Raw genomic sequence first — 26,923 nt, 5'->3', positions numbered from 1 at the left:
ACCGAGGTTTATGGCGAGAAGTACGTGCAGAAAGGCGCTTTGGACAGACCAACCTTTGGCGCGGGGCGTGCCTCCAGGAAGTCGTTGCCAGGGAAACCGTTGGGCGTCCCTAGAATCCGAGCGCGCTCGCCGGCGACTCAGAGCCACCGCCTTCTGGCGTTAGCAATTGGTGGAGCTCGGGCCAATCGGAGTGGCGGGAGGGGAGGGGCGGGGTCGGGCTGTGTCCCGGGGAGGGCGTTCCCGAGGCCTCCCTCCCCGACTTCCGGGTCGCGGTGCTTGCAGGGAGTGCTCCGCGGGTAGCGTCGTTTCCGTTGCCGGCTGTTTGCAGTTGGGGAAACCGAGGCAGCTCCAGCTCCTCCTAGTTCTTCCGCTCCTGTGAGGTGGCTGCTTTTTCTTTTCCTCTCGGCCGGAGCTGCTTTGCGGCTGCGCTGAGGGCGCGCGGGCTGGTTGAGCCCCTCGGTGTCCTAAGGAAAACCGTGGGGTGCCCAGGCCGGCGGGGCTTTGTGCGAGCCGTACTTTCCCACTCGCGGGCACCGCGTGACCTGGGCTCGGCCAGGCTCCGGAAGGGGGGCTCCGCGCAGCGATTCCCCGACGTCCGGGGAGCTCAGGCGTCTCGAGGCTGGCGTTCCCCGCGCTCGGCAGTTCTCGCTTCTTTTGTCCTATTGAGCGCGGACTAGATGGATTCATTTTAAAGTCGCAGTTCTGCCCCCATCTCTGATGGTGGGCGTTGCTTCTGCACTGACCTGCGGGGATTTCAAATTTGACAGTCCCTCGGGCGGAGTCGAGAGACGATGTACCTGTGGGAATGTTGAAGGCAGGAAGGAGATAAAGCATTTTTATTTTAAAGTAACTTCTCACTGGTATTCCCTCCACCCTCCCCCACCCCCCGCTTCATTTAGAAGTTCAAGATTTTTCTAATGGCGGCAAGATTCCGTTTTGTCGAGGGTGTAGTTTATTACTCTTCATTAGTATTTCTGCCCTTCACCTCTTGAATGGAAAATCAACAATTATTAGCCGGGGTGTGATCTACTCTGGGCCTAACTTACATACTTCAGTTTGTAAGCCATATGTTGTGGTTTTCTCTTGACTGCAGGACAGATGTAACTGGAATTTACATTGGGGCTAAAAGAGCTCTTCGTTATACAAACCATTCAGATGTATGGCATATTTGATTTAATTGTTGCTAAGTTGTGTTCCTTTTGTTCTTGAACTGTTGAGCCCCATTCTCAGAATATAGGGAACTGAGAAGTTGAATCTAAGTAAGTAGTTTGATTTTTACAGTTAATTCCTAAAAAGTGAGAAAGTGACTATTTGACCATCCATTATTTAACTGATCTAAGAGGTATTTATTACATCTGTCATTGTTTTCTTACATGCCTAAATACTACTACAAAGTAGAACCAGTGGAATAACGTGATAGATACAATTTGGGATTTGATAAGTCGGAATAACTATTTTTTTTTCCATTTTTAAATCTAATTTAAGGTCATTAAATCTGTCATATATTTTCTTCTCCAGGATTAAAAAAAAAATGTTTATTTCTTTGTGGGAGTTCTTCTATGGGCACTTTTTTCGCTTTTGGATGAAATGGCTCTTACGGCAGATGACTGGAAAATGTGAATTGCAGCGAATTTTTGATACCTATGTAGGTGCACAAAGGACACACAGGATAGGTAATGTTATCTGAAAAAGAATAAATCAACTTTAACTCTGAATGAGTATTTTTTCTCAATATTGATAGCGACAGATGCACTCATTGTGTATCCTGATCAAGAATCTTCAGTTTAGTTTTTTAGTCTTTGAAATCTAGCTTTGAATGATTCCAGTTCTAAAACTGTGATTTGATAGAAAAGGAATCATAATTTCATTCCACATCTGTGCAAAGAATGATCTTCTCTGGCTCCTAAAATTCATCAGTTGTACCTTAGATTATAGCTACAACCTATTTGCCAGAGAAAACTCTCTATATTTCTTGGAAATTTTCACTTAAATGATGGGGAAGAGTGTCTGAATCGAGACCAGTTTTATATTCAGCACTCTTATCCATCTTTTAGTCCCTTACATAATTCGTGAAAGAACAGTTTTAGGTATTATTACAGTCAGAAGATTATTACAGTCAGAGTCTGTACTGTCCAGTGTTGTAGCCAGTAGCCACATGTGGCTATTGAGCACTTGAAATGTGATTAGTCTGAATTGAGATGTGCATAAAATGCACCCTGGGTTTCAAAGACTCATTATATGAAAAAGGAATATAGAAATACCTCATTAATAATCGTATATTCAGGATTTGGTGAAATGATAATATCTTTGATGTATTGGCTTAAAATATACAAATTTTATGTGTTTCTTTTATTGTGATGTGGCTACTAGAAAATTTTAAAGTACACACATGGCTCACACTTTGGCTTGTGCTGTATTTCTGTTGAACAGTAGTGTTCTGTTACCTTCTAAAGTTCATCAGCTTTCAATGCTTAATTGAAAATATTGCTTTAAATTAGAACACAGAGGAGTGAGAAATGTGGTTGAGGTGATTACTCTTTGACCAGAGTAAGGAAGACCAGGGATTAGCTACAGTTCATGTTCATTGTGTTAAATGGAAAATCATGACTTAACTAAATCCTCCTTTGTGTTGAACAAGTGTACTTCAACTAAGAAATCCATCCCTGTAAGATCTGGGGAGTGGGTGTTGGTATCCAAGGCAACTTGGGAAGAATGAGAGCTATAAGGAGGGAGTAAACCTCAGGGCAGCTGGGTGATTGAAGTTTAATTACTTCCCTAGTTTTTTTTTCCACAACTTTGTGGCTGACTTCAGTTACTGCCTGTTGTTTTGATTTGCCCTTTTGGCTGCTCTAAGAACAAAGTACCTCTTGATAAGAAATCTTAGCAGTAATGGTTTATGTTTTGTACTATGGGGGGAGAACATACTGAGGCATTAATTTGTGGCAAAACTATTTTGCTTGAATTTTTCAAATTGCTGAGAATAGAGATACTTAGTAAATGTGCCAAGAAAAAATGTTTAAATAGTCTAGTAGAAATGTCATTCTTGAAACAGAAGACAAGAATGGAGAAGCTGCTTTTCTATCTCTATTCAGAAGATAGTTGGCCATATAATCTAAGTCATTACATGTTTGCCCCTTTGCTGTAAATCAGTCACTGGCTCCTCAAATCTAAATGCTTACTTCATAAGGCCAGCAAATGAAGAAAGTGTAGTAGAGAGTACTTTCCTTGTATGTTCTTTAGATGAGTTTCTGGGACCTAAGCTATTGTGAGGCAGCCATGAATGAATTTGCATTGGTTAGTAGACACTTGGGGTTTTTACAGAAACATGACCTTGGGGAACTTAGGATGGTCTCAACTCTTTGGCTCTGGTGTTGTATTGGGTTGAGGATCTTGGAATCATATCTAGTTCTCTATACTGTGAGGATAATATTTTAAAATGTTTGCTGTGTTATATAGGTAAAATCATATTTTCTAGAACTATTAACTTATTACTTGTTCCATATTTATATTATTTGTTTATGGAGTAATTCACAGCTTTTAAGTGGTCACATTCTTTTTTCTTTTTATTTCAGAAAATTCCTTGACGTACTCCAAGAATAAGGTAGGATTATATCAAGGTGGTAATTCTAGACAACTCAACCTGGAGATTCTTTTTCTTTAAAAGAATACCTCAGGAAAAAAAAAAAGAATGCCTCAGTTTTAGAATTATTTTTAATGTGCTACTAGAAGAGTCTCTGCTGTAGAGTATTAACATGAAATTTCCCACTTTGAAAGTATTATTTTATTTTTGAAACATTTTCTGTGTGTGTGTGTTAGTGTGCTACTCATGCATAGAGAAGGTATTTGAATAATTTGTCTTTATCTGAGGTTTTGTTTATTTTGCCTCAAAACTTGACAGCCTTTGGGAAAGCATCTTCTTAGGGGAAAAAAAATCTCATAAACTGTGTCCTTCAGATAGATTCTTATGTGAGATAAAAACAATTTTGGATAGTTACAAAAAACAAACAAACAAACAAAAAAACCCCAAACCCTCCATCACATGCCTTTTGATCCAAAATAAGTCCTATTTCATGCTGTTTATTAGTTAGCTTTTGCTGTGTTACAAACTTATAAAATCTCGGGGGCATATGTAACAATACATTGTTTATTTCTTGCCCATGGTCTTCGGGCCAACTGGAGAGATTCTTCTTCAAGTAGGTCCCAAATTCAGGTTTGTTCCAATTGTGTCATTATTGGAACCCAGGTTGAAAATGTAGTGGGTACTTGTGAGAATATTCTCACAGTAGATCATCGAATGTCCAACCACAGAGACATATTTTTTAAGTTTCCTCCTGTCATGTCCATTAACATCCCATTGGGTAAAGTAAGTTGCATAGCCAGTCCAAGTCAAGAAGTAGACAAATACACTGTGCCCACTAGGAAGCCATGGTAAGCATGTGAGTATACAATTTAATTATAGGGGGGTGAAAAATTGGGACAAATGATTCAATCTGCTACATGCTGTACTTCTCTATAGTAGTTCACAGTTTTTTCTCTCTCTATAGATAGACTTCTATATATATATAAAATTTGGTATGGCAAAGATAGAGTATGGGTCATCTAGATCATTGTTTAAAATCCCATAGTAGATCACAGCCAGCTTTAAACAAAACAAAAGAAATAGAATGCAAGATAATCAGAAAACACTGGTTATAAAAAAGTTGAATATTGTTTTATGAAATTTTAATTGTAGTTATCTGTCTGGATCTGTTGATATTCTAGATATCTATAGGTGTGTTTGTACTTGGTCATGACATACAATGTGCATAAAAAATAGATTAAAAAACTGTTAACTTATTATCTAGTAATACCAATATGAGTTACTAATTCATGCCAGAAAGAAAATGGGCATTGTTGAATGTTGCAAGCATATCAGTTACATTCTGGGGAGTGACCTATAAAATAAGTGCCTTTACTGATTTAGTTACAGGTTTGTTTTTTTTTATGAATGGTCAAGGTAAGAATAACTCATACATGAATATATATTGGGAATGGGAATCTGGAGCCTGATTCGTTTGTTTGGAATCCTAGAGAGTGATTAATATTTCTGTTCTTCTTTTTAAAATGAGAATGTAGGGATCGAAAAAGTGACAAGTTGCTGTTTCTAAAAATTTATCCACCCATATAGTTCCTCCATTAATTGAAACTTAAGATGCAGTGTCACAAAGTAACAATATCATAAACTGGGGCGCCTGGGTGGCTCAGTGGGTTAAAGCCTCTGCCTTCGGTTCAGGTCATGATCCCAGGGTCCCGGGATCGAGCCCCACATCGGGCTCTCTGCTCAGCAGGGAGGCTGCTTCCCCTCCTCTCTCTCTGCCTGCCTCTCCGCCTACTTGTGATCTCTGTCAAATAAATAAATAAAATCTTTAAAAAAAAAAACAAAACAAAAACAATATCATAAACTGTGGGAGAACCTCTACAGAGGTTCTGAAACTAGCAGCTCAGTGTCATAGCTGTCTGTGTAACCGTTGTTACTACAACTGATTGTAACAGCAGTTGTGGTCACAGATTTTACTAATGGGATTTTATATGTGGTATAATAATGCCAAACTTAAGTGGGACCATACATAAGATCTTGCTTTTTAAGAACTTCAGTGCCTTGGTCAAATCCTTGACCAAAAATTTGAATGGTGCCATATGTTCAACAGGATCTTTGGGTCTTTGGAATATACAAAAGAAATAAAGAGCAGTGTTGAATGCAATTATGAATAGGCATTTAGAGAAGGTATAGGTAAACTTACTGGGAACTTCAACGTCATGGTAATGAGTTAAAGAAAAATACAGTGTTTATTCTTTTTTATCTGATTTACTGACTATGAAAAGTCCACTTGAAAAGTAAACATTAACATTGTATTGTTCATAAACATTAAAGATTTTCATGTGAAAAAAAAAACACATTGTATTGTTAACAATTTTATTGGGACACCTGGGTGGCTCAGTCCCCTAAGTGCTGCCTTAGGCTCAGGTCATGGGGCTCGGGTCATGATTCCGGGTTCTGGGGGTCAGGTCCTACATGGAGCTCCTTGCTCATCAGGGAGTCTGCTTCTTCCTCTGCCTGCTGCCCCCCACTGCTTGTGCACTTGCTATCTCTCTCTGACAAATAAATAAAATCTTTAAAAACAAACAAAAAACCCCAACAATTTTTATTGTTAAAAAGTGTAGGTTGCTAATAGTATTTTGTAGGGCATACTGAAAAAAAGTATAGTCAACGAATGGGTAGTTCCTTACTGAATTAAATCACAGAAGCTTGTTTTCTTGAAGTTTTAGATCTAAGGTAAACTTGTCAAACAAATGGAGGAAGCCTCGTCAATTTAAACATACCATTTCTGGTATGTATTACATCTCACTTGTATATTTCTATTTACTTTGTGGAGTAAAATCAAATTCCAATTTTGTGATATATTTCTATTAATCTGATCTACTTTTTTATCAGTATGAGAAAAGTCCGAGTTCAAATCCTGATTTCATCACTTGCTCGTGGTTTGACTTATGTGCAGGGTACTTATTTTCTCATCATAAAAGGAGGTGTTAATATCCACGTGATTGTTTTAGGATTGTAGATATTAATATGAAAGCAGTCTAAGAGAATACCTAGTACATGATAGGTATGCGACAAATAGTAGTTGTTAGTAATATTAGTGATAATGATATTAAACCAATATATACTACAAGATTTTTAGACGTTTAAATATTCATGAACCCTTGTTAGGTATTTAAACACTTAACCTTGCTGATAATTGCTGTGAATAAAAGTGATTTTAGTCTGTTAAGGCCACTTTATTCCTTGAAGCAGTGATAGTATGTTCCTACTGGGTTGTGAACTATTTCATAGTGGAAATTCTTTGATTGTTAAAAATTGAGTCTCATTTGCTTATATTTTAGGCTAAGGACTACTTATTAATTGTATATTAAGGGTTACTAAACTTTACGGTTTATAAGTGAAAATGAAAACCTTATTGGAATTTGAGCCGTCTAATTCAGTATTGTTCTAATAAGTCTGGCTGCCATGCAGTGTATGGTAATGTTGCAAAACTCAACTGTACTAATGCATATACGGGCATTGGAAAAATTTGAAATTGAAAGAAAGAATACTTTGTCGGTCTAATAGTGTTTTTGACTGGCTGTGCTTTTCAATCATAGCTGCTATCTTAGCTTTTAAATAATAATGGCAACATTCTAGCTGTTGAATGATAAATCAGTTTTATGGCATCAGTTCAGTTGTCTGTGGGTCGATGGTATGGTCCAGTGATGTACATTTGCGTATTTTTTTTGTCTTTAATTTTGCAAAAGCTAGACTTAGATCCCTAACCTTTAAGTATATAACCACATAGGCGCTGTGGTTCACAAATGAAATGTTCATACTCTGTATATATAATCTCCCCGAATTTACTTGCCTAGTGAAACTCACTGTTGAGGGGCGCCTGGGTGGCTCAGTGGGTGGGCCGCTGCCTTCGGCTCGGGTCGTGATCTCGGGGTCCTGGGATCGAGTCCCGCGTCGGGCTCTCTGCTCGGCAGCGAGCCTGCTTCCCTCTCTCTCTGCCTGCCTCTCTGTCTACTTGTGATCTCTCTCTGTCAAATAAATAAATAAAATTTAAAAAAAAAAAAGAAAAAAGAAACTCACTGTTGATATTTGCTGCCCAGAAATATGTGTTAATCATGTAGCTTGTAACCTACTCTCAAGGTAGGTGCAATAAAAAAGACCGTTTCACTTTTATGTTCATCAGATGCTGTTTAATAATAAAATCATACACAAAGCATATGTAATTTTCTTACAAAATATATGATAAGTGATTCATATTTGTTTTCTTATTATTTATTATCACTTACTTTTTCTTTAGTAAAAGTAAACAATATGGGAAATTTGTCTTTGGGTACGTACATGGCTCAAACCAGGTTAAAAAAGAAAGTTTTGGAATTACTGACTTCAGAAATCCTGTCAGGACTATATATTCCAGTATTGAATATACCTTCAAATTGAACATAGAAAATGTTGTAATGGTTTATATTTATCCTCCATCCAGGCTGCTATTTTATTTTTGATGAGGAAGCAAAGACCTACCCAAAAGTTAGAGAATAAGCCAGAGATTGACAGATGGATAAAAAAGTAAGACTCAATTAACTGAATGTTGTTTCAAAAAATATACTCTAAACATAAGGACACAAATAGCAAAAAGATACGCCATGCAAACAAGCATGAAAAAGCTGTTGTGTCTTTGTTTCAGAAAATATAAACTTGGAATATTATCAGTAACTGAATTGTTTTTGTAATGATAAAAGGGTTTATTTATTAAGAAAATTAACAACATTAAGAGTATGTGCACTTATTAACAAAGCTGCCAAATACTTGAAGCAAAAATTGACTAAACTAAAAGGAGAAATACATGAATCCACAGTTGTAGTTGGAAATTTTAATACATTTTTCTCAATAAATGACAGTACAAAAAGACCCACCCCCCCCCAAAAAAAATCAGAAGGGATGTATACCGTTTGAACAATACTTTGAACAATACTTTTACAAAAGTACTTTGAACAATACTTTGTCTTGACCTAAATAACATTTTTACAATGCTATACCCAATAAATGTATAATGTACATTCTCAAGTACATGTGGAATAGTCATACAGGTACATCAATATATGGGTCTTTAAATAAGTCTCAATAAATTTCAAAGGCTTGAACTTATACAGAATATGTTTTCAGTCCTCTATAGTACTAACTTAGAAAAGTGTGACATCTAGAAAATCCGCAAATATCTAGAAATTAAAAATTGAACTCATGGATCAGAAAAGTACTCACAGGGAAATTTTTAAAAAAATTGAACTGAGTGATTTTTAAGGCCTCAAATCAATGATTTGTGCTTACACCTTAAACCAGAAGAGCAAATTAAACCCAAAGTAAGTAAAAGACAAAATATAATAAAAAGAAGATGAATTAGCAAAATGTTAAACAGACAAAAATAGGAAATAAACTCAAAAGTTGATTGTTTGAAAAGATTTCATTCTTAGCGATATTAATAACCCTCTAGCAACACTGATCAAGAAAGAGAAAACCCAAATTACCAATATCAGGAATGATAGAAGAGACATCAGACTACAAATTAAAAAGTATTAGGGGATACTATGAATGATTTTATGCCAATAAATTCTGTAGCATAGATGAAAGGGACAAAGTCCTGGAAAAATACAATTTATCAAAATGAATACAAAACAAAATTTAAAAATATAAATAGCCACACACCTAATAAATGGAATTTGTAATTTTAAAATTTTGCACCAAAAACCCTCCTTTATTTATTTTTTTTGTTGCATTGTTAGTCACTGTAAAATACATCATTAGTTTTTGATGCAGTGTTCCAAGATTCATTAAAATCCTCCTTTACTAGTGAACTCTTATCAAACATTAGGAAGAAATAATACCACTGTTACATAAACTCCTAGAAAAGCAAGTAGAGGGGCACCTGCGTGGCTCAGTCGTTGGATGTCTGCTTTCAGCTCAGGTCATGATCCTGGGGTCCTGGGATCGAGCCCTGCATTGGGCTCCCTGCTTTGCGGGAAGCCTGCTTTCTCCCTCTCCCATTACCCCTGCTTGTGTTCCTTCTCTGGCTGTGTCTCTCTCTGTCAAATAAATAAAATCTTTGGGAAAAAAAACACACACATTTTGTGAAGCCACTATAACCCCGATACAAAAACCAGACAAGGACAGTGTAATACATGAAAATTATAAAGCTGTATTCTTCATGAGCATAGATGCAAAAGTTCCTTATTAGCAGATTGATCCCAGTAATCTATAAAAAGGATGATGTATCACAATGGAGTTGTTCAAAGTCAATGAATGTAACTCACCACATTGACAAAGTAAATGAGAAAAATAAGATCATTTCAATAGATACCGAAAAACTATTTTGACAGAACTCTTAATACCCATTTATGATTAAAAACTCAACTAGGAATAGAAGGAACTTCATCCTAATAAAGGCCATCAATGAAAAACATGGAACTAACATGATATATAATACTGAAATACTGAATGTTCCCACTTTGAATTGGGAACAAGGTAAAGAGGGTTGCTCTCTGAATTTTTTCAACATTGTGCTAGAGATCCTAGGTAGTCTAATAAGGAAAAGAAATCTAAATGATGGAAAAGAAAACTTCATTAACACATGACATAGTTTGTGAGTGCAGAGAACCCTAAGAAGTCTACAAAAACTACTGGCATTATCAATATAGGAGTTTAGCAATGTCTCAAGGCACAGTGTGCTTCTATAAGTTAGCAACAAACTTGGAAAACAGGATAAAAAAATAGTCCCACTTACAGGAGCATTCAGGAATATAAAATATTTAATGATTAATGAAAGCTATACAACCCTTCTGCACTAAAACTCCTTTTCCTAAGAAAAGTTAAAAGTGGAAGGATACTGGGTGGTCATCAATTGGAAGACTCGTGTTGTTAAGATGTTAATTCCCAGGGGCGCCTGGGTGGCTCAGTGGGTTAAGCCTCTACCTTTGGCTCAGGTCATGACACCAGGGTCCTGGGATGGAACCCCGCATGGGCTCTCTGCTCAGTGGGGAGCCTGCTTCTCCCTCTTTCTCTGCCTGCCTCTCTGCCTACTTGTGATCTTTCTCTGTCAGATAAATAAATAAAATCTTAAAAAAAAAAAAGTGTTAAAAAAAAAAGTGTTAATTCCCAAATTGACCTATGGATTCAATGCAATTCCAGTCAAAATCCCAGCAAGCTATTTTTGGAGAAAATGAAAAGATCATTCTGAAGTGGTTTTTTTTTTTTTTTTAAGATTTTATTTATTTATTTGACAGAGAGAGATCACAAGTAGGCAGAGAGGCAGGCAGAGAGAAAGGGGGAAGCAGGCTCCCTGCTGAGCAGAGATCCCAAGGTGGGACTCGATCCCAGAACTCTGAGACCATGACGTGAGCCGAAGGCAGAGGCTTTTTAACCCACTGAGCCACCCAGGCACCCCGCATACTAAAGATTATATAGAAATGTAAGGTACCTAGTATAGCGCTCGTAATCTGTTAAGAGAATGAAGTTGGGGCACCTGAGTGGTTCAGTCAGTGAAGCATCTGCCTTCGGTGCAGGTCATGATCCCAGGGTCCTGGGATCGAGTGCCGCATCAGGTTCCCTGCTCATCAGGGAGTCTACTTCTCCCTCTCCCTCTGCCCCCCTATGCCACCCTGCCTGTGCTCTCTCTTGCACGCATGCCCTCTCAAATAAAATCTTATTAATTAAAAAAAGTCATAGAAGAGTGTCTACATGAAAAGTATTTGCTGAGAGACTAGACATTATTTCTAATATGAAGTCCGTCTCTAAGTTTATGTAGGCCTTGAGCAAGTTCATTCAATCAATTATTCATTCCTTCATCATGTAAGAGTATGTAAGAGAGACAAAGACCAGTGGTGAATCTGTAAAAGTAAGCAAATACATTGTCGTAAGTACTCTCTCAGTGAGTATGAGCATGAAAGGGAGTAGCTAACACCAGGGCTGAGAAAGTCCTCACAAAAGCAAGTGATATTTGACTAGGTTTTTCATCTTTCAGGAAGCAAAAGGTTTCTATCCATGGTAAAGATAACCCTTTAATTAGCACTGGGGTTTAAGGTTCAAGACATTTCCTGTAGCCATATTACCTCAGGGTTTGACCAATTAGACCTTGTTGACCATATGTGTATCCTTACTAACTGTTAGTCTTTGATCATTTTCCTTCTCACTTTTTCATTTACTTTGAGGAGTCTTCTTTTTGTCTCCTTTTCTTCCTTTTTAAAAATAATCATATGCATTGCGGTATGTGTCTTTTAGTGAAACAGTTGCCTTTCTTAAGGTTTTTATCTGCTAAATATCTCCGTTTAACATTTATTTGGTCGATTATCTTTTACATGCAGGATAGGAAATGATGAGCTAGATACAATCTGTGCTCAAAGAATTTTCCACTTAATATACAAAAGTAACTATTTTAGAAAGTAGAGAGCATCATAAAAAGGTTATAGATAAATCACTTTTGGGATTCCAAGAGAGGAGAGGTTAATTCCCCTTGAATAGAATCAGGGAAAACTTCTTGGACCTGGTACATGAGCTAGCTTAAAAATGGGCAGTGTTGATGTTTAGTGATTGGGAAGGAACATTCCAGAAGAAAGGTCCAGGAGATGCAGAGGCATAACTTCAGGTATGATGAGAATATTTTGTCTGGGGTTATAAGGGATACCAGAGAGAATTTTGTTGGTAGTTTACAGAGTGATAAGAGTTAAACTTTTTAAGGATAAAAAAGTCCTGAACTTGCCTGTTTGTTAAAAGAAGGATCCAGTGAACATTTATAGGACATATGTAAGAAATCTGTTTTATGTGAATAGAAAAAAGACTAAGGATATCAGTTACCAGTGACTGTCTCTAGTGGTAACAGATTAATTATAAGAATATTTGAGTTCTCTTCTTTTTGCTCTTCTGCATTTAAAAGATTTTTTGACATCTACATTAAAGTTTTTGTACACATACATGTAATTTAAAAATTGTGTAAAAAGTATCTGCTTCACACACCCAGTATGGTGGGAGCTCATATGTTAAGAACTTATCGGTTGAGAACCTGTTGGTTCTCAGTTGAGGAAGCCTTCATCACTTCCTGCTGCTTCTCTTCTATGTATGTATGTATGCATGCATGCATGTTTGTATGTGGGTATGTGTGTATGATTTTAGCCCTGGGGGAACAAATTTTGTTTCATTTTGCATTTTAATATATGCATTGTATGTTGACTAAATATCCCAAAACTTACTGTAGTGTTTCAGCTCTAAGAGATTTTCCTCATTCAGCTTTCTTTCACATAAACAGGTTTTGCAGAAAGCGACTCTTGTTGTCCAGAGTGAAGTGGACAAATGTGTAGAGGATATAATGAAGGAAAAGAATATTAACCCTGAGAAGGATACCAGGTATGTTGTTTTTATGGCGTTCTCTTTTGTTATATACTTCTGTTGTGAGGTGTGGAGATGACACACAGTTAATTGTAAAACATGGGAGCTGAAGGGGTTGTAGAGTTCATCCAGTTCAACCCTCTCACGTCAGTAGATGAGGACTTGAAGAAACGCTTTCTAGATCGACATGTAACACGCAAGCTATGGAAGGCATTACTTTAGTGTGGTAAGAAGGAACAATTTTTAGAAATAATAATTTTCTCATTTTCAGTTTTAAAATCTGTATGAAGGCATGCTTACTGCAGATATCGGGTTATAAACAGCTCTATTTGGATGTAGAAAGTGTGAGGAAAAGGCCGTATGACTCTGATAACCTCCAACATGAAAAGCTGCTTCTCAAGGTAAATTTCTGTTTTCTCTATCTGAGCCAGTAAAGTCTGTGTGCAGATTCTAGAGGCTGACCAATCGTCCAGTTTCTTTGCCCCTTATTATTGTTGGTGAAAGATTTAGCTATTTTTGCAATTTTCTGATAAGCCTCATTAAAATATATTCACATAAATTTTGTTTTAATGCTTTTAATTCTGAAATAAATTATAAACTTATTGAGAGAGGTATCTTTTCAACTGATGAGTTGGCAAGCTTCAGATGTGCCCCCCACTTTTTATGTAAATTGCTCGTATAAGTTAGGCATTCTTTTTTAGCTTACTTTGAAATTGTAAACATGACTGTCCCTTTTCATATTATTATGTCAAAAACTTTGGGATTTACAGAATGTGAATTGCCAAATAATGTCTCCATAGATTTAAAAATTAAGAACGTAATTGAATTTTCCTTTTTCTTATTTCTAAAATATAAATACATAAAGCCAGTGAGAGGACGAAAGTAGAGATTATGAAACCTGGAATAAGCTTTCCAAATCATCTAGCCTATCAGCTTCATTCTAGTTTTAGGGATAAGGATTCTAAGGCTGGAGGAGATGAAGTGATTTGCTTTGGGGCCAATTTAATTTTTTTTTAAATTTTTATTTTTTTTAAATTTCTTTTCAGCATAACAGTGTTCATTGTTTTTGCACCACACACAGTGCTCCGTGCAACACATGCCCTCACTAATACCCACCACCTTGTTCCCCCAACCTTCCACCCCCCCCCTTCAAAACCCTCAGGTTGTTTTTCAGAGTCCATAGTCTCTCATGGTTCACCTCCCCTTCCAATTTCCCTCAACTCCCTTCTCCTCTCCATCTCCCCATGTCCTCCATGTTTTTGTTATGCTCCACAAATAAGTGAAACCATATGATACTTGACTCTCTCTGCTTGACTTATTTCACTCAGCATAATCTCCTCCAGTCCTGTCCATGTTGCTACAAAAGTTGGGTATTCATCCTTTCTGATGGAGGCATAATACTCCATAGTTTATATGGACCACATCTTCATTTTTAAAGGGATAAAGTAGAGAACATAGCACATTATACTTGGAGTTAGGAGTTTGTTTTATCTAAAAGTGCTATGGAAAGAGACATTGATAATATCTAAGTAACAGATAATATCTAAGTAAACAGACAAGTTTAAAAAAAAACATTTTTTCTGAGAAAGTATAAACATACGCTTCACCTAAAATTAAAAATAAATCTTGATTTTGTAAAATGAAGATAATGAAAATACACACCTCAAAGGGCTATTGGTGTAGACTGAACCTTTATATTTAACTGGAGGTTGGCCACCATTTATATCTTCGTTGTTTTCATTATTCCCTTAACTTCTGACCTTTTCTACACAATACCTTCCCTTTAGAAGGGGTAAGATACACATCCTAGCATCTTAGTCAAGGGAATTTTTATCTTGTTGATTGATTATGAGACTCCGTTTTAAAGGTAGGGAGCCAGTTGCTGGCAGTGAATCCCACAGCCACTGCACATACTCCGCCGTGTCCATGGGTAAAGAGCTAAGTAGGTACATGTTTCCTTAATCTGTAGTTTAAGGACCACCTTCATGAAAGTTAACCAACGTCTTATATTTACAGTTTAAGATTCCACCTTTCCCCCATGAAATCAGAATCTCCAGGGGTAGAACCCAGAAATTTGACATTTATGCATATTAAACTTGACTGTTACTGGTTTTATTGTGTCTCTCCCCACATCACTGAGGCTTCATTACTGGCAGAATTAAACCCCTTGCCGAACTCATGGAGAGACACTGATGTGTTAGTAAAAAGAGAAGGGACCAGAGAAAAACCCAGTCTAATGATTGGATTAACTTCAGGGCCAGAGTCCTGACCCTGTCTTAAAGTAAGGTCACAAGTCTTCACATTTTATTTTAGGTGACAGGATACTCCTTTCATTAGGAGTCCTTAACTCAACAATGCCTGAAATGGTAGTGAAATGGAAAAAAATGCAAGTATTTCTGTTCTGCAAATATTTACACACTTTTAAATCAGCTTTTGTAAGTCTGTTTTGTTTGATGACTTGTGGTGTTGAATTTAGAAAATGATTAAATTTTTTAAACTTTGTCTTGCATTGGTTAGTTAGTTGCTAATCTGTGATTGCTGTTTTTAAATGCTCTGTGTTAAGGAACATATTTACTTAAAACCAAGCCACATTATTTTTTCTTTTAAAATTACGAAAATTTGTAAAATAATAATTGTACGGATTGAAATGCTATCAGTCTTACTTCTTCATGATTCCCTCTGTTTCCCTTTTTCTGTTTAGGGATTAATCACTCACCATTAGAGTAGAGCCTATTTAAGTATGTAGTATTTGAGTGAAGGGCCAAGTACCTAACATTGTTTTGTTTTGTTTTTTCTTAAGGAGGCAGTTTACCAGGCCTGGTATATATATATCTCTATAGATATAGATATATATCTTTATTTACTTAGTAATGTATATAGTAAATAAGTGTATCTCATTGTTTTAGATTTCTGTATACTTGTCACTTTTTAAAATCTATTCTTAATATCAGTCTTTTAAATTGGAATAAGTATGCTGCATTTTTAAGGGTAACTGAAAAGTTCTCTAAATATAGTCTTTGTTGAACTCCTATGATTTGTCTACTAAAGCTGTTTAATTGAAAGCATTCAACTTACTTGTATGTCAGCTGTGTGAAGAAAAATGTCTTAGTAAATTAAGAACATCACTATTATTTGTAATATGGAAGTATGTTTGTACAGCTTTGGAATCTTCTAATGCCCACGAAAAAGTTGAAGGCTAGAATCTCCAAGCAGTGGGCTGACATTGGTTTCCAGGGTGATGATCCCAAAACAGACTTCAGAGGCATGGGGATACTTGGATTAATCAACCTTGTGTAAGTGAAATACATTTTTTCTTCTCTGAAATGACCTGTAACCTCCAATATTGTTAAATTCTAATAAGAATTGATCTAGTTGTTTCATACCATCTCTGAATTTTAACACCTACGGTGCTTAAAGTATTTCCTAATGTCCTGGTAACAATATGAACACATTGGAAACATTTTGTGTGTCTGTGATTTCTTTACTTACTGATATCTTTCTTCTTCCTTTCTCTTTCTTCCTCCTTTCTGATACCTCTTAAGGAAGCATGTATACTCTTATTCGTTTTATCTTCTTGCCACTTCTCTCTTGGCTCTCCAATTCCATTTTGGAAATATAGCTTCATACCAATAAAGTATCTTCACATATACTCTTCACCATCTGTGATAGGTGATCTAAAGCCCGGACTTTTCAGAGTCTATATGAACTCTCTCTTTTTTTTCCTCCTTTAATATTTATGCTTGGGCATACATATGAAATCCCCAAATATGTAATTAAAATCAGAATAGATAGTCAAAACTATTCTAGAAAGTAAACTGGAAGATTAGTATGGATGTGGATATGCAAACTAGGATTCCACTGTTAGTGTCTGTCCTTGAATTGTGATTTATAGACCATAAAATGCCTAGAATGGGAAACCTAACCATTAGCAAAAAATAATTGTTACTATGAAAAAATTAGTCCTAAAGCTGTGCTAATATTATTAATAGGTCTGTATAGATAAAGCTATTTTGGAGGAAAATAGAAGACACAGTAGGGTTTAAATATCTATAATTTTTTCCAGTCATAAAAGTATTTAATTTTCTGTAGTACCTAAATTGTGTAAGTATAAAGATTATAAAGATTCCCTGTAAGTATACCTGCCAAAGATACAACACAATACAAAAATAATAATTACACAGGCACCTGGGTGGCTCAGTCGGTTAAGGGTCTGATTTTGGCTCAGGTTGAGATCCCAGGATCCTGGGGTCAAGCCCTGCATTGGGCTCCCCACTCAGCCGGAAGCCTGCTTCTCCCTTTGCCTCTCCCCTCACTTGTGCACTCTCTTTCTCTCTCAAATAAATAAATATGGTCTTTAAAAAAATTAAAAAGTAATAATTTAAAAAATGAGATAAACAAACTTCCAGTTGGAATTGAAGTAGAATAAATGCAATTTGTTTCCACTTAGAAAAATTATAAAATATTTTAAAATTCATTGTTTTTCAGAACACATGGATTCTTTGTTCGTAGCTTTTAAAGACCATCTTTCTTCTTGGTACTTGTAAACTACACAGATATTTGAACCTCAGTTAATCAGACACTATTCTGGTGTTTCTTTTTTTTTTGAAAGAGAGAGTGCATTTGCGGGGGATGGGTGGGCAGCAGAGGGAGAGGGAGAAAGAATCGTAAGCATGTGGAGTCCAACATAGGGTCAGTCTCACAACCCTGATACCATGACCTGAACCGAAATCAAGAGTTGGACGATTAACTGAGCCACCCAAGCAGCCCATAGTGTTTCCTTTCTTTTTATGAGTAACCTTGCTTCTAAGAAATCAAGATTTTTCAGCATTTGCCAGAGAAAGAATTTAATGTAGCTTAAAATTTAAGTAAGTGAGTAGGATTTGATTCAAGATTGTGGCAAGGGATTCTGATAGACCTTTAAGTGGTTTATAGATACTTACATTTAGAGCTGGTATCTACTGATTTAAAAAAATGACAAAGACTACATTAAAAAAAATGACAAAGACTACATTTATTAGTAATTACTTGATTGCCAGTGATGTACTAGAAATGGTTGAAAACATGAAAAATCTATTCTGATTCCCCTATAATTATGTTTGTTGTCCTGTGTATGGAGCTATGAGTCTTCAGGATTGAAGTAAAGATATAGTCAAGAACCAGACAAGCTGTTCAAACACCCTTATGTGATTTATTTTTTAACTTTCTTGGCCTTTGTCATCTAATCTCCTGAGATATTTTGTTGCTTTAAAGGATAGCTGGAAGTTTCATGACGATACTTAGGTAAATAAATGTTGAGGCAGGTGTAGAAGAAAGGATATTGTACAGAAAATGAATTCAGGAGAGACTGAAGAAAGTGAATAGATGAAGAAATAGAAGCAGCTAAGTTGAATATACTAATTAAGGCCGAATGTATGTAGGAAAGGAGAAGGGGCAGAAAGGAAGGAGAAGGAAGGAAGGCAGGCAGGCAAGAGATGAGAGGGAAGGAGGGAAGAGGGGACGGAACTCTACAGATTATTGTAAGGAATAGTTTTCCTATTGCATAGATGTTCATTTTGCATAGATGCTGTTAAGGTAGGGGTTGACTAAGTTCATTAAGGAAATTAAAAGTTGTTCTGTGTTAGATTGAATACTTTAAGAGTAGTTTGGTTATAAAAATATTAATACTGAATTGTATTAGTATCATGACAAAAAATGAAAGATAGTTTAGTAAGGGCATCCTTAGAGTCAACCTAGGGATAAAGGAGAAAAATTAGTATATGTAAGGAAAGCATTGCACTAAAACAGGACTTTTTCCTGTCTGGGGAATTACATATCCCTTTGAGAATCTGGTGAAAATTTTATATATTCTCTTCCCAGGAAATGTACACACAGAAAAATTTATGCATAATTTAAGGTGGTTCATGGATACCCCTTCATTCATGAATGATCCTTCATTCATGGAGTTCTAAATTAACAACCCTTTTTTTAATGGGTTGAAAATTAGTAAAGAAAAATAGAAGTCTATAGTATTAATCTATAGAAGGAAAATGGGAAAACTTGGTTAGAAATTTCTATGCTGTGTGAAAATTTCAGTGCTTGTGCCTTCTAAAATTTAAATGAGCCATGGAAAGCCACTTTTTATTCTACTTTTTTTAAAGATTTTTGAATTTTATTTTATTTATTTGACAGAGAGAGAGAGCACAAGTAGGGGGAGCAGCAAGCAGAGGAAAAGAGGAAGAAGCAGGCTCCCTGCTGAGCAGGGAACCGATGTGGGGCTCCACCCCAGGACCCTGGGATCATGACCTGAGTGGAAGGCAGATACTTAACCGACTGAGCCACCCAGGCGCCCCTCTGTTTATTCTACTTCTTACCCTCATACAGACATCGAGTCAGTCATCATGCATGTATGTGCATGAATACCAGTGCGTCATGAGGTGACCCAGGAGGCTGAACAGAAGATTTAGTTCCTCTCTCAATTCAAAGAAGCTGCATTAGTATAAGACAACAGGATGTACAAGCCTACGAATAGGTAGCTTCATATATTTCTCCATTGTACATGCTAATACTTGCATTTTATGGCCAGCATTTTAGTTATACCACTGATCAAGGAGGGCTTTTTTAGTGCAAAAGAAAGGTTATTGCCTTTCCTCTGTTTGCACATAAAATGGCATTAAACAGTACAGACTCCAGTTGCAATAGAAAGCGTTAGCCTAAGAGAAAGGATGAATGTCCCAACAGGTACACACGCACTATTTTATAGAAAATTTAAAGTAACAACAACAAAAAAGGACTCTAGATTTTTGTTAAAGGTAGGTTGAAAGTCTCTTGTTAAATCATTTCTTTTTAAAATACTTCAAGCGTTGCCCAGGGCTCATGTCCTGTACTAACTAGATAGGCCTGATCCCTCAGAATTAAATGTTGATTCACAAGCATTTCCAAATCACAGAAGCGATTTGAGATAGAGATTGGGATGATTGTGGCAGTCCTGGGACTATCCTATTGACATTAGCTTTTTTAAATGTCTTCTGGATATCTTCAATTTGAATAGCGTGTTAATTTTACTATTTTTCTTCAACTTTTTAAAGGTATTTCAGTGAAAATTATACCAGTGAAGCTCACCAGATTCTTTCCCGTTCAAATCATCCAAAATTAGGGTAAGCTGGATACCTTAAAGAAATTGTAAATTCTTGAATTTTAAAATGTTGATTAGATTATCTGAATTTGAAAGTATTTCATGGTATTTTTTAAAGTGAGATTATTTTTATTAATAAGAACTTCATAAAGATAGTACATGATCCATGATTTTTAAGGTGAAATGTGACTGTACACCAATTTTGTATTATTTCAGTATATTTTTGTAACAAGATATAATTTGTCTAGAAAATGGAGGTAAGGAACTTTCTGAAAGTTTCTTGAGGAATAGATTTGAAAATAGAAAGGGGAAATAGCTTTGATGTAGATATAGGAAAATGAGAAATAGCTTTGAAAATTGTAAAGTGAAATGCAGTTGAGGTCCAATTATCAGCTCTATCATAATTATTTTGTTTTTATATTCCAGTGATACCTACATTTGAAAAAACAGTATAACAATATTACATCATAAAAATAAATACCCTGATAATGGAGGAGAAAATGTCAGATTACCCAGTGTGTTTTAGAAACCGATGAGAGTGTACTCTTTTTAATTTTTTTAAGGCTTTAAAAGGTTTTTGGTATTTGCATGACCAAAGTTTCATTATTACTTCTTAGATTATATCCAGAAAACCAAAGGCCTCTAAAAAAATTAAAATCTTTTATCTATTCATAAAACCAATACTGTATTAGAAATGCATCAAAGTAATTTTTCACTAATTTCTTGCATAATTTTAAATTTATCTCATGAGCTATTTGGCTAGCTGGTGTAACTGGTAATGTCTCTGACGTAGGTACTCTTACGCAATAGTTGGAATCAACCTTACTGAGATGGCTTATAGCTTGCTGAAGAGTGAAGCTTTGAAGTTTCATCTCTACAACTTTGTTCCTGGTATACCAACGATGGAACATTTTCATCAGTTTTATTGTGCGTATTAAATGAGTCAAAACTAGATATTTCTAGACATATTTCTACTAAATATGTAATTTACGCTTGACATTTTATTTTATTAAGTTCTTTGAAAAATAGGGAAATAAGGGGGGCACCTGGGTGGCTCAGTCAGTTAAGCGTCTGACCCTTCGCTGTAGCTCAGGTCATGATATTAGGGTCGTGAGCCTGAGCCCCATGTCGGGTCCATGCTGGGTGGGGAGTCTGCTTAAGATTCTCTCCCCCATTCCCTCTGTTCCTCCCTGCTCATGTTCTTGCTCTCTCTCAAATAAATAAATCAACCTTAAGAAAAAAGAAAAGAAGAAAATAATGGAAGATGAGTCCCGAAGAATATTTTATCATCAGTTTCTATATTTGCTGAATAAAAAAATTCAGCAAGGTCATTTTTTCACATATATGTTAATTTAGGATTTATGCAGTTTTCCTGTAGACATCCATTTTCCAGTCAACTATAAAATGACTTTTCCCTCTTGAGAACTTGTTAGTGAATGCTATTGAGTCAAGGACAATCCATTTGCAGATTATTTTGTTAGTCTTATAAGGAAATCAAATTTAAAGGAACATTCTCTTCAAGGCCAGGTTTTCTTGTGTTAGGTTGGGGTTACTTACTAACTGGTTCCTAATGCAGTCATTATTATCACTGTTCCATTAAATTTTCTTGTGATTTGCACACTGAAGGTTTAATTAAATGAATTTATCTTGTGAAGCTATTGCTCAGAAGCAAAGACTTTAAACCTAGCTTAGTTTCACATTCTACTTTTCTTGATCTCTTTGTATCTTTAGAATGCCTTTTGCATGTTAGCAGAATGTAGGAAACTAATCCGATAATAAACGGCCAAATCATAACTTCATCTTCACTTTGAAGGCATCATCCAAGTCTCTCCTTCCCACAGCCTCCTCTGCTTTCACTTAATCCCTTGTCCCAGGTTTGTCAGGTGCTGAATTTCTCTTGCCTTTCTTTACGTTTTCCCATCTCCTCTGTAACTGCGCAGCACAAGGCCTTCTGTTAATGGGTTACTGTGACAGCTTTTTGAGTAGTCTCTCTGTGATGACCTTCTTCCAGTTCTTCTCCACATTGCAGATAGAATGACTTAAAATGAAAATCGAATCATTTTGCTCCACTGCCTACAACTGTTGAAAAGGTTCCACTACAAGGCCTTTCATAATCCATTCCTTGGTAACCTCTCCAGATTCATTCTCCTGCCAGACACCAACTCCCCACAGTCTGCAATGTGGGCACGCTGGCCTTTTAGTTGTGCAAATGTATTATGCTCTCTTTTGACTCTCGACCTCTCACTCGGCCTGAAACATCCTTTCTGCTTCTTCCTTTCTGTCCAGGTGACACCTGTGCATCTTGAAAATCTCAGTTTAGACATGACCTTCTCTGGGAATTCTTACCAGAGACTTTGTTCTTTGGTTATCCATTTCTGCATTATTCTTCTTTCCTTCTCTTTCGGAGCATCCCTGTCAGAGTATAGAATTCCATACCTCGTATTCAGGCATTCACGCACTGGGTGTCAGCTGCTGTTCGAGACACTGCAAAGAGAGCAGAAATGAGGCCAAAGTCTTAGCAGTTTTAAAGCTTTCATTTTCAAGACCAAAACACTCCCTTCATGCAGCACGCACCTCCAGATACCACTCCAGTCATTCACCCATTTTAAATATACGATTCGCTGAGTCTGGGTCAATATGCTGAGTTACACAACCAACATCATAATCCAATTTTAGAAGATTCTTATCACCCCACAGTGTCCCTCAGGCCAGTTTACAGTCAATCCCTATTCTTGTGGTTCCCTTTTTTTTTTTTTTTTTAAAGATTTTATTTATTTACTTGAGAGAGAGAGCAAGCAAGAGAGCACAAGCAGAGGGAGGAGGAGAAGCAGGCTCACTGCTGAGCAGGGAGCCTGATGTGGGTCTTGATCCCAGGACCCCAGGTCCGTGACCTGAGGCAAAGGCAGCTGCTTAACCGACTGAGCCACCCAGGCACCCCTGGTTCCCTTATTTTTAAACCCTATTGGAAAATATCTGGAGGCCCTGTGGCTTTGGTTAGAGACAGTAAAAGCACACAGGGAATTTTAAGGTTAGAAATTTTGTGTGGGATTTCCATTGAGGCTAGTGTTTAAACCTCCTAAAGTCAAGAGGAAAATAGATGTGCTTTGTGGAAAACTCTTTTCCATCCTTTCCTGCAAGGATTTCAGACCTATGTCATGTAAGGCCCTGCCAGCTAGCTTCCTATAATTTTGGTGTCATCTCTTACAGTTTCTTGATGTTTCATCAACTTTGCCATTACAGTCTCAGGACCTTAGGCAGGTCTTTCTCTGAGACCAATTTACATTATAGACCAATAACCCAGCTCTGAAACAAGAAATTTCTAGTATTTTATACTTGAGCTGCTTGTTCCAGACCTGAGTAATCATTTGCCGAGGACAGTAATGAAAAGCAATTTTGGGATGCCTGGGTGGCTAAGTTGGTTAAGCTCAGGTCTTGATCTCATGGTCATAAATTCAAGCCTTGCACTGGGGTCCATGCTCAGTGTGGAACCCACATTAAAAAAAAAAAAAAAAAGCAATCTAAAGGACTTATATGAATGGTAAGTAGCTAAAACTTAATAGCCAAAAATACTAAAACAAAAATACCATAAAGTTTAGATAGATGTCTTATTTTTCATACTACCCGGATTATTAATCTCTGAATTTTTTATTGTACATACCTATTAATGTGATGGGAGTAGGGGTGGGGGAGAGCACAGATTCAATTTATACACGAATATGTAATTTCTGTAGATGTACTATTGTTCTGCTGTATACACAAGCTAAATTTTGAATGAAATAAAGATTAAAAATATACTTAAAAATAATTACAAGATTACCATTCTCAGTTTGTCTTTTGGGAATGAGAAGGAAGTAGCATCCCTCTGCCCAACAAGACCTTATTCTTCACTTTTCTAACATATCCTAGTTAACAAAAATCTATTTTATCATATCAAGAGATTAACCTGAAATATTTTCTTTAATTGGTCTTAGATATTTCAATGTTGAAATGTCATGGTTCTTAACTGTTAATGTTTGCTTTATTTGTGACTGATGTTCTAAAATAGAATTTACTTTGTTTTCATATTAAGTGATTATGATAGTCTTGCCACACTTGTATGCAGTCACTGTCTTTCCCTGCTCCATTTATCCGAAATAGGTCACTTCTGGGGCACCTGGGTGGCTCAGTGAGTTAAGCGTCTGCCTTTGGCTCAGATCTCAGAGTTGTGGAATTGAGTCCCACGTCGGGCTTCTTGCTCAGCGGCGAGTCTGCTTCTCTCTCTGCCTGCTGCTCCTCCTGCTTGTGCTCTCTTTCTCTCTCTCTGTGTCAAATTAAAAAAAAAAACAAAACTTAAATAATTCACTTCTATCCCTTCTTAAAAGTCCTTTCAGAAGAGGAAATGAGATTCTGGTGGAAACAAAGTCTAACTTATAATAGAGACCACTTGTAAACTATGTGATTTGGACAAGTTATTTAAGCTCTGTGGGCACCTGGCTAGCTCAGTCAGTAGAGCATGCAACTCTTGATCTAAGGGTCGTGAGTTCTAGTCCCACACTGAGCATCGAAATTACTTGGGGGAAAAAAAAGTGAAAGCTCTCTGCACACTCCATTTCCTCTTCAGTAAAATGGGAATAAGGTAGTACTGCGTCATAGGATTGCCATGAGAGTACACCTGCACATGAGTACATGGCAAGCACTATGATAACATTTGTTAAATAATATTAAATATTTTTGGTTGGATCCAAGTACAGTTTAGGAATGGTTTTAAATTCATGTTTTTTGGTTGTAAATACATCTATATGCATATTTATTAAGTACCATTAACACTTTGCTGGTTTATTTGGCTACTTTTATGAAGATATTGCAAAACACAAATGTTAAACCTACTATTTAGAGTGCATATATATATTTTTAACATTTTATTTATTTGAGAGAGACAGAGTACACAAGCTGGTCGGGGTTGGAGGGGTGGTGCAGGGGGATCTGAGAGACAGGCAGACTCCATGCTGAGCACAGAGCCCGATGTGGGGCTAGATCTCACAGCCCTGAGATCATGACCTGAGTCAAAATTAGGAGTCAGACACTTAAACAACTGAGACACCCAAGTGCCCCCCATATATTCTTTTTTTAAAAATGAAGGTGTTGACTAGTTTATTGAGGAAAGCAGAAATAATTCTTAGATTTATAATGAAGTAGACTTCATTATACTTTATCCTTATCTAATGTTTTCATGTACTTTATGCTTTCTAATGTTTTCTCATTACTTTCATATTTGTGTTTCAGGGATCTCTGGGGATAACTTTTTCCTATCCCCAAGGTACTTTTTTGATAGTACTGTGTCTGTTTACATTTGAGGGATTTTATTGACATTTGAGACAAACGGTAGTAGATACACTAAATATTTTATTGAAATTCTGGCTTATTTTGACCATACTAAAATATTCCTTTTTTTAAAGAGGTTTTCCCAGGTTTCTAGTAGGTTTTTTATTTTTTTTTTTAAGATTTTATTTGTTAGAGAGAGAGTACAAGCAGGAGGAGCAGTAGGCAGAGGGGGAAGCAGACTCCCCGCTGAGCAGAGAGCCCGATGTGGGACTCAGTCCCAGGACCCTGGATCATAACCTGAGCTGAAGGCAGGTGCTTCACCAACTGAGCCACCCAGGCATCCCTCTAGTAGTTTATTAACATGATTTCTGATTATTATATCTTTTTAAACATTTTTTATTTAAATTCAGTTTAGTTAACATATAATGTAAAATTGGTTTCAGGGGTAGAATTTAGTGATTCATCAGTTGCTTCTAACACCCAGTACTCATTACATCAAGGGCCCTCCTTAATGCCTATCACTCAATTATCTGATCCTCCTACCCCCATCCCTTCCAGCAGCCCTCAGTTTGTTTCCCATAGTTAAGACTCTCTTATGGTTTGTCTCCCTCTCTGTTTTCATCTTACTTTATTTTTCATTCCCTTCCCTTATGTTCATCTGTCTTGTTTCTTGAATTCCCCATTTGAGTGAAATCATATGGTATTTGTCTTTCTGACTTATTTCCCTTAGCATATTACCCTCTAGTTCCATCTGTGTTGTTGCAAATGGAAAGGTTTCATTCTTTTTGATGGCTATGTAATAGCCCATTATTTATATATATATAAATACCATATATATATATATATATATATATATATATATATACCATCTCTTCTTTATTCATTCACCTGTCAGTGGGTCAGTGGACATCTGGACTCTTTCCATAGTTTGGCTATTGTGGACATCGCTGCTATAAACATTGGGTGCAGATGCCTCTTCAGATTACCATTTTTGTATCCTTTGGATAAATACCTAGTAGTGCAATTGCTGGGTCATAGGGTCTGATTATTATATCTTCATGTTGAATTTATTTTTTTGTTTTTAAGATTTTATTTATTTATTTGACAGACAGAGACAGAGATCACAAGTAGGCAGAGAGGCAGGCAGAGAGATAGAGGAAGGGAAGCAGGCTCTCCACTGAGCAGAGAGCCTGATGCGGGGCTCGATCCCAGGACGCTGGGATCATGACCTGAGCCGAAGGCAGAGGCTTTAACCCACTAAGCCACCCAGGTGCCCCTTCATGTGGAATTTAAAGGAGGGTTCTGCACTTTATTTTTTTTAAGATTTTATTCATTTATTTGACAGAGAGAGATCACAAGTAGGCAGAGAGGCAGGCGGGGGGGGGGGGAGACTCCCCGCTGTGCAGAGAGCCCAATACGGGACTCAGTCCCAGGACCCCGATATCATGATCTGAGCTGAAGGCAGAGGCTTTAAAAACCCACTGAGCCACCCCAGCGCCCCTGGTTCTGCACTTTAAAATGAGATGCTTTGTTTGTGATTTCCTATACTGAGCACTGTATTTATG

At 36.8% G+C, this 26,923-nt stretch overlaps 1 protein-coding gene across 3 annotated transcripts in view; it reads left to right on the top strand.

Annotated features, from left to right (window-relative positions):
* Nucleotides 1-252: 252 nt before the first annotated feature.
* Nucleotides 253-26,923, top strand: part of ELMOD2 (ELMO domain containing 2) — a 30,250-nt gene continuing 3,579 nt past the window's right edge. For 2 of the 3 annotated variants that reach the window (XM_045998101.1, XM_045998103.1), the window contains exons 1-8: nucleotides 253-380; nucleotides 1,519-1,673; nucleotides 3,573-3,601; nucleotides 12,867-12,964; nucleotides 13,218-13,347; nucleotides 16,106-16,239; nucleotides 20,011-20,079; nucleotides 20,851-20,984. In XM_045998101.1, the coding sequence (XP_045854057.1) occupies nucleotides 1,532-1,673; nucleotides 3,573-3,601; nucleotides 12,867-12,964; nucleotides 13,218-13,347; nucleotides 16,106-16,239; nucleotides 20,011-20,079; nucleotides 20,851-20,984 (736 nt within the window). In that variant the 5' untranslated portion in view covers nucleotides 253-380; nucleotides 1,519-1,531. The remainder of the gene's footprint in view (nucleotides 381-1,518; nucleotides 1,674-3,572; nucleotides 3,602-12,866; nucleotides 12,965-13,217; nucleotides 13,348-16,105; nucleotides 16,240-20,010; nucleotides 20,080-20,850; nucleotides 20,985-26,923) is intronic. The other variant, XM_045998102.1, reaches the window with a different exon arrangement.

This window comes from Meles meles, chromosome 2 (assembly GCF_922984935.1).
Source record: "Meles meles chromosome 2, mMelMel3.1 paternal haplotype, whole genome shotgun sequence".
NCBI lineage: Eukaryota > Metazoa > Chordata > Mammalia > Carnivora > Mustelidae > Meles > Meles meles.
Note: the sequence above shows the minus strand (reverse complement) of the source record. Positions and strands in the feature narration are given on the sequence as shown.